At 31.2% G+C, this 8,772-nt stretch overlaps 1 protein-coding gene across 1 annotated transcript; it reads left to right on the top strand.

Annotated features, from left to right (window-relative positions):
• Window positions 1-2,052: 2,052 nt before the first annotated feature.
• LOC126657583 (uncharacterized) lies at window positions 2,053-4,347 on the top strand. Its single transcript, XM_050352292.2, has 4 exons — window positions 2,053-2,763; window positions 2,876-3,119; window positions 3,650-3,767; window positions 3,881-4,347. Exons 1-4 carry the CDS (start codon window positions 2,174-2,176, stop codon window positions 3,970-3,972), a joined length of 1,044 nt encoding a protein of 347 aa, XP_050208249.1. The 5' UTR covers window positions 2,053-2,173; the 3' UTR covers window positions 3,973-4,347.
• The last annotated feature ends 4,425 nt before the right edge of the window (window positions 4,348-8,772 follow it).

Here is an 8,772-nt window from a genome sequence, read left to right as displayed (position 1 = left end):
TATAAAACTTAATAATAATTTTTTATTTAATACAAATTAATATTATTAATAAAATTAAATTTAAAAAATTTAAAAGAAATTTTTAATATATCATTTATAAATAATTAATAATTTTTTTATATTTGTTCGGACATATTATTTTTAATTTAAATTTCTATAACTATAATCATTTTTGCCATTACGGATCCAAGTTCATCTTCAATTTCAGATTCTGAAATAAACCCATTAGGAACAGATGGCATCTTCCATTTTTGCCACTGAACAAACATTTTTGCAACCTTTTCTAGATCCATTAATCTTACAATTAAGAATTTGATCAAAGTTTCATTCCCATATCTCTGCACAAAAATCATATCTTTTTCATAATCAAACAATTTCAATACTAGAAATTTAAACAGCTCTGACATAATAATAAAATTAGTACCTCAGTGCAAGAAGAACTGAGTTTTTCAATTGATTTTCTCAACTGGGTTACTGCATGTTTTTGAGATTTCTCCATTGGAGTGGTGAAGATTTCTCCATCGGAGTGGTGAAAATGATAATGGAAGGTTGTTTTGTTATGAACTTTTATAAGAACAGCTTGACGAAAAATTGTTCTTCACGAACAGATTCAAGCTCTCGTCAAGAACAGTGGTGGCGGTCCGGTGATGACGTTTGGGTGGTCAGTGGTGGTGGTAGGTAGTCAGTGGCGGCTGTGAGTGTTGAGATAAATTAAAACGATACAAAATTAATTTAAATTAATTTAAAATTAATTTTGCGGAATAAAGGTGGTGAGATATGGTATGGTTTAAAACCGGAGGGACAACATAAATTTTTTCTGATAAAATTTAAATTAAAAACGATATGAAAATTTAATTAAATGAATTTAAAATTAATTTTGCGGAATATAGACGGCGAGCTCCAAAGAGGGTGGATATAAATTTTTAAAACATAATAATATTTATTATTAATTTTTTAAAATATTAGGAAGATGGTTTTTTTAGTTTTGATTATAACATTGAGTACCATTTAAAATATTTGTTAAAATATGAAGTATTGATAAAGAGGTCAGTTTGATGCTTAAGGGTGCAATTGAAATCAAACGGTGTGAATTTTGATGTTTGAGGGTGCAATTGAAAACGAAAGGTGTAGATTTGGGTAAAATTGACGATTTTACAACGTGAGGGTGCAAATGGAAAGGGGCTAAAAGGTGGAGGCTTTTTCAAAATATTAGCCATTATTTTTTGATGAATTCTTTATGAAAGTTGTTATCCTTTCTATATGAGAGTTTTGTTTGTCTTTTTTTTTTTATAAAAGATTGGTGAGTTATTTGTTAGATAGAGAAGTATTAGATCTTATTGTGCTAAAACCGTTATGTAATTTTTGTTTTTATTTTATAAGACGATCTGCGAATCAAGATTTTACATCTTGTTATATAAAAACAATTTTTTTTTTTTAAATTCTTACAGTCGTAACTGCTTGATATTAATAGAAGATTATTTGATTATAAAAAAAAATAAGTAAAAATATAAGGATACAAATATAGAACAATTATAGAAATATAAATATGCCTTTTGTGGGTGTTATTAAATGGAAAGTCACATGATGATAATACCTTGACATCATTATTAAACACATAATTATTTTAATCTGAAAAATTATCAGTGATAGAGCCGTTAAGGGTTTTCAAATAGCAGTTAAGTTTACCGTTCTAAAACTTGCTACCAACCCCCAGCCACGTCATTTTTTTACCGTTACAAAGAGAGCAAGTAACGCCGACCAGACAGCCACAACTAATCACCGCGTGCGCAACAAATCCTCTTACGTTTGACTAAACTCATAAATGGAAACAAATTGCTGATATGGCAAAATATAATTGGCTATCTCCCCACTCAACAACTTAACAAATAAAAACATGTTACATAATGCCAACTAACACCAATGTTTAGTGGACAGTATTAAAAATGTAATAAAATAATAAAATAAAATTTGCTTATCATGGTCCACCGGCTTACGTTAGCATTTTTCCTTGAAACTCTAAATTAATCCAGATTTCGCCACGTGCCATTCAGTTCTCTCCCGCCCTCAAATCTATCCGTTAACCCTAATTTCTCTCTCTCTGCAAATTTTCTCTTCTTCCATTGAAGAGGAGAAAAAAAGAAACAAAAGAAAATCAATAATTATAAAGGGTAAAATGGGGAAATTACTATGTGATTCAGCGACGGCGGTTCCAGAGAAGACATTTCAAGATCCGTCGCCGGCGGTGGGGGTGGTGGTGCCGGAGCTTCATTGGAGAGATGCCAGCAACGGTGGTTCACTCGAAGATAATGTAACTCGGACCGTCACGTGGAACGATGTGATTGGATTAGAGGAGCAACAGAAACGTCATTTACAGAAGCTTCACGCCAAAGGCGTATTATGGAAACAACCAAACAACGGCGAATCACCGCCAAGATCGGTGGTTTTCCGTCTTTCTCACGGCGGAGAGGTTTCTTCCGACGGAAACTGTCTCTTCACGGCGTCTCAAAGAGCTATGATGGCGCGTGAGATAGACGCGCGAGATCTGAGGCGACGGACGGTACAGCGGTTCACGGAGGATTACGGATCCGCAACGGAAAAGGAGAAGGAAACGATAAATGAGGCTATAAAGCACATGTATTCACCAGATCTGAAGAACGGCTGGGGTATTCACGTGGTTCAAGAACTCAAACTTTTAGCGGCAAAATCTGATCGCGTCGCCTTAGATTCTTCGATTGAAGAGCTCGTTCAGATCGGCATGCAAAGGTAAAATATTTTATCATTTTCTGATCTTTAAAAAGAAAAAAAAGATTACTTTATCTGTTTTTTTTGTGTGTTGTTGTTGATTTGGATGCTGTTATTTTTGTCGTGTTTGAAGGGAATTAGCGGCGGAATCGATATATAAAGAGAGATGTACGGCGGTGGATGACGGAATAAGCTGGGCGAAGTATATGGGTGTGAGTGGGTCGCCGGAGGAAGATGAATATGATATAATAACATTGCAATATACGGAGGAGGGTTTGTTATCTGTTGATGAGAATAGATTGGGTTATGCTGCTGCTTTTGGCGACGACATTGCTATTGAATGTCTTGCTACTGAGTTTAAACGCGAGATTTACGTGGTATGTGTCTGTGTTCTTGAAAACTTGACATCTGCGACCTGTGTTCTTGAAAATTTCAGCCTGCAATCTGTGTTCTTGAAAATTTGGCATATTTGGAATCTGTGTTCTTGAAAATTTGACATGTATGCAATCCGTGTTCTTGACCAATTTGATATATTTTGCAATCCGTGTTCTTAACCAATTTGATATATTTTGCAATCCGTGATCTTGAAAATTGACATATATGCACTTTGTGTTCTTGAAAATATGACATGTCCGCATTCCGTGTTCTTGAAAAATTGACATATCGGCAATATGTATTCTTGAAAATTTGACATTTATGCAATCCGTGCTCTCGAAAAGTTCACATGTTTGCAATCGGTGTTTTTGAAAATTTGTCTTTTCTGCTGTGAAAATATATATAATCCATGAAAAACACTTCAATTTCCGAGTAAATGTTGTTTTGCTTGCTTTGATAGACCATTAATTTTTGGTTTTTTGCTTATTGGGGTCGTAAATCAGCTTGCTTGTTTTGCTCCTATAATTTACAGGTGCAAGCACATGGATCTGATGCAATGGTTGATGAGGAAAATTGCGTTTTCTTCCTTCCACATCGTCCACGGAGTGAAATTTGTGATCTTCCTTTCTTTCTATTTATGAAAGGAACAGGTATGTTAATGAGATTATCGTGCAATTATAGTTTGTTTCTTTGAGTGTGACAAGTGACCGATCTATAGGTTGAATCTCGAGTTTTTATAAGTACTCTTGTTCTTCATGAACAGGATGGTGTGGTGCGGGAGCTGATCATTACGAGCCATTGATTGCTCATCCTTCGTCTCTTGTTTCGAGTGAGAAAGTTGCTTTAGTACTTTGATGGAATAGCCGTAGATTAGTTCGAAAATTCTTTCTCCTCCGCATAGTATTTAATTTTCAACATCATGAGTTCGATTCTTTAACAGAGATCTAAGGGGAGGGAGGATAAATTATTTTTTGTCAAGGTCACGTAGAATTTGATCTTTTTGACCGTAGATTGCAGGTTTGCTGCCTGCTATTGAGCAAGTGTTGTAGTTCTTCTGGTAGCGATTTTTTTGCCGGCCTTTTTTATTGTTGTTGTTGAGTTTAAGAGGGTGATTTTTTGAGTCGTTTACAGGTACTCTTCTGTCCAAGCTTGGATGGATGGTACCATTCTGATGTATCTCGAGCTGGATTAATTTTTTCAATGATAGAATTTAGAAGTGATTTTTCCTCAGCTTCTATATTTTCAATGTCTATATATAATCTTTCAGTTTGAATCTCATGAATTGCTGCTATTGTTTCTGCTTATTGTTTATCTTCAGAGTCTTCTTGTTTCAGTGAAGTTTACCGTTTTTCATGCTATACAGAGCTAAATAGGGTTCTGTTTTGCTTTAGGTCTGATCACCGGAACCAATGATTCGGTTGATCTGTTAATTCGGTTCTTGAGATTTTGATTCAGTTTTAACTGAACCGACCGAAAGCTCGCCCTTATTGTGTACTGTATTCTTTTTAGATTTTTTTCCTCTTTTTGTTGCATCATCATCATCATTTTCCTCTGTTCTTTCTGGGTTGTAGCTTTATGCAAAGCATTTCCCTTAGCCTATTATAAAATTGTATTGAAGTAGAGAAGTTGCAGCTTTAAACTTATGGTTTATATTGAGTCATATAATGTAAAAAAAATAGCAGAGTTTTGGCTTATATTCAGACATTGCATCAGTTAAATTCCTCAGCTTTATTCATCATGACCAAGAACCTCTAACAACGGCGTTCTGTGCTAATTGATCAGGTCATCTATCTGTAAAGCATTTTGGTGTTATTTTGATTGAGAGAACGAATCAAATATTATAAAATTAATTTGTTGTTTGTAATTTTTATATTTAGTATAAATGAATGAACTAATATAATTCCACAAATTAAAATTATGGAATTGAACTTAGTTATAATTTGAAGATTTTTAAATCCTAAAATAGATGGAATCTCTAAATGAATTCAATAAAACTTGGCCAAATGAACTTATCTATCTACAATTTTAACGTTCTTACTAAGTATAACATGACCTGAATTTTCCAATTTGATCCATTATTTTTTAAATTTTTTGTCGATGATCCACAATTCATTCGGAGCTGACATGACACAAGATTGTATATGCCATATAGATAAATTTTGTATATGTAGACTAACAACATTGCGCCGCATCAGTTTAAAATGAGTTCTGAGTATATTTAGCAAATATCGAAAAGATGATGGACCAAATTGGCATGATTTAAAAATCATGGTATGTTTGCCAAAAACACAAAAAGTGTGGGCTATATAAGTTCATTTTGTCGTAAAATTAAGGAGTATTGACAAAACAAATTCTAATGCTCAATTTTATATAAGATTTAATCATAATGTTAAAAACGTTAAAAAACAAATTCACACCTTTTTCTTTTTTTTGCAATGTATATCTCATTTTTTATTTCCAGCCTTTTTTTGCACATGTGGACTGCCGAGAGCCACATGGCTACCGGATTGTTCCTACGTTACATATGGAGTGCCACCTCATTCTAAAAAAAGGCTCAATTCACTCCCTCAACTTTGCACGTCATTTTAAAAATATTTCTTTTTAATTTTAACAAGATCCAGATCTAAACTTCGTCTCATACGAAGCTTTTTATTTGGTTCGTAGGTTTCTGTACTGGTGCCCAGCAGCGGAGTAGGGTTGGTTGTTCGCCGGAGTTTTTTTTAATATTATTAAATTAAAAATAAACAATTGTCAATGAGGTCCCTAATTTAATAATTTTATTAATAAAAGACTCATGAAGGATTAATTTGAGTGATAATGTAAATATTAAGATCATTTTTGAATCTTTTCCATAATCAATTTGACTGTACCAACTGCCAAATAAGCAATTTAACGTTTAATATTTAATGGAAGTGTTTATTTGTATAATTGTAAATAGTTAGAGAGTTTTATTGTTCTGTTTTGTAAAGAAAGTGATTTAAGTGTACCCAACATTAACATTAGTTTTAGAATTTATCTCTACATTCGTGGAAACTACTTGTACTTTTTACCATATTCATTTAAATGATTATAATTGAAATTAAAAAACTTAAAAATGAATAAAATTGATCATTTTAAGAAGTTTGAATTATAAATAAAAAAAAAGAGATATTTCTTAATAATTAAACCTTAATAATATGCTACTACTATTTTGTTTTCTACAGTGTCTTCTCAGAAGCTTCATCAATCTTCAAATGCAGCCTCTCTAATTCTTTCTGTGGTAACTTTCAGGATTCTTTCACAATGGAATCTTAGAAATTTCCATTTTTTGAAAAGCAAAACATACCTATTCATTGAATCAATAATTAATACCCAATATAATTAATTTCATATGCACATGTTGCCTCAATTATAGAGGAAAAAGGCACAGATATTACTATTCCTTTCGTCATATATTAAAAAGTTTATTTTCTCTTTTATAATATCACACTTAAAAGTTAACTCTGTATTTTAGTATCTTTTTAAATTAAACTTCATCTTTTACTTCTTTTGTTATCTTAATATTGAATATAATTTACATAATAGTTAGTTTCAAAAAAATTACATAATAATTACTTATTAAGTTTAATTGCAAAGCAATTAATAAAAAAGATTTTTTTTGAACTATATATATAAAAAGACTTCTTAAACAAAACGGAAGAATAAATAATAAATTAATTGGGCATATATTTTTTATAAAACCTCTTCATCCTTATTCCAAAGCATGCATGTATGAAAAAGAAAGACTAGAAACACATTTTTTTATTTTCTACTATCACTTTTTTCTCTTTTTTACTTTGTGGTATTTTCTTTAATTATTTTCCTTGCTATAAATTTTAATTAGCATGTTGAAATGGTTTCCAAATATATTATGCACACCCTTTAAGATGAATTATGTGTGTTGTGGAAGAAGCAAGGCAAAAAAAAAATACCAAAGTTATATTTTTATATGCACTGTTTCCATCAAACACCAATCCTACCTACCCAAATTACACTTAAGAGTTAAGATTGTACATTAACAAAAAAATATTGGAAAAAAGAGAGATTATACATCCCTTTATATAGAATATAAACCAAACCATCCAATTTTTATGTTTTTATATTTTTGACATGCCAATATTCAGCTTTTCTTTAATTAATTCTAAAAAGAATCTTTTTTCGCTTGTCAAGTATATCGTTTGATATTTGAAGTCGATCGATGTTCGGACTAATTCAGACAGAATCAGATTGAATCCATTAAGATGATAAAATCTTATTAGAAAGTTTTCATACTTGCTCTATATCTAAAATTTGAATCTGAAACTTCTGACTAAAAGAGTTTTTGTCGTTTCATTTCAGTCGTCGTTGATTAAAAAAAACTCATATTTAAAAAAAAAACAAATTAAAAGGTAGCATCATCTCTTGAATCCCACCCAAAATATCCTCCACCACCTCCTTTTGAACCACTATATAAACTCATTGTTTTCACTTCTCTAATTTCTCACAAATAAACTAAATCCTCAATGAAAGCCTTTGTAACTAAGAAAAGCACCAAACCCTCTTAGCAAAACCCTAAAAAATCCTTCAACTTCATACAATAATGGATGCACTTAGCAAGGCTAAAAGAATTCAAGCCATCAATAGTAATTATCAGTTTCTTCACAGTTTCATCTTTCATTTTATACTAACTATCTTTTTGACATGTATTTTATTTTATTTCTATCCTTATTGGTTCCCCTCCTTAAATTCACCCATCAAACAATTTCTATGTTTTTCCTTCCCTAAAATTTGGACTTTCATTTTTAGTCCTAAATACTTGTTTCTAGTGGCTAATATCATTGTTATATTTCTTCTTGGAGAATCAAATTTTTTTAGCTCAAACTTAACATCTCCAGTAAGTGAAATTTATGATGAGTATGTTAAAAAAATTAAAGGAGAATCAACTATTTGTCAAGAAAATACACTGAACAAGAACAACTTGGATCTTGAAGACAAAATTAGGGTTACAATTCTTGAACAAGAACAAGGAAAAGATGAAGAAATTCAAGAAATGAAAGTTGAAGAAGATGAAGAGGAAGCTGATCAATTAGTCAAAGAAAAAGATTATAATGGAGAACTTAACAGAAGAATTGAAGAGTTCATTACTAGGGTTAATAGACAAAGGTGGCTTGAGGAAGCAAAGTTGTTAGATTCAAGATTATTAATCTCTTGTTCTGCATGATATATATTTATTGCACTGTAATAGAACATATTTTTTATTGTTACTAAAAATTGGGGCAATAATAATTTATCCAAAAAAATTGGGGCAATAGTCCATTATTAATATTTTTTTAGTTCAGATCTAGATTTTCAAATAAGAGTTAGACTTGTCTGACAATTAAGGAAAATTTATCATTTCAGTAGCTGCTTTCTTTTCTTTTAAAGAAGGTGTCAATCTAAATTAGAAGGACATAAATCAAATGGATTGATTGTGTCTTGGAAAATATAATCTGGTGATACAAACATTATAACTCGATATGAGAATTTTAAATTATATTATCTCACCTCGCACTATATAAAAGGAAGGTTAAATAATTTTATATATTTATAACTTTCGCTGTTAAATATATCTTTGAAAAAAAATATTTGTTCTATTAATCTTTTAAATAAGATAAGACT

The sequence above is a fragment of the Mercurialis annua genome, linkage group LG7, assembly GCF_937616625.2.
Source record: "Mercurialis annua linkage group LG7, ddMerAnnu1.2, whole genome shotgun sequence".
Classification (NCBI taxonomy): domain Eukaryota; kingdom Viridiplantae; phylum Streptophyta; class Magnoliopsida; order Malpighiales; family Euphorbiaceae; genus Mercurialis; species Mercurialis annua.
Note: the sequence above shows the minus strand (reverse complement) of the source record. Positions and strands in the feature narration are given on the sequence as shown.

Bases quoted from the DNA above. Each gene is read 5' to 3' on its own strand.
- LOC126657583 (XM_050352292.2), top strand. From the start codon at position 2,174: ATGGGGAAATTACTATGTGATTCAGCGACGGCGGTTCCAGAGAAGACA. The intron at 3,120-3,649 runs GTATGTGTCTGT...TATAATTTACAG, and splicing joins TTAAACGCGAGATTTACGTG to GTGCAAGCACATGGATCTGA. The intron at 3,768-3,880 runs GTATGTTAATGA...CTTCATGAACAG, and splicing joins TCTATTTATGAAAGGAACAG to GATGGTGTGGTGCGGGAGCT.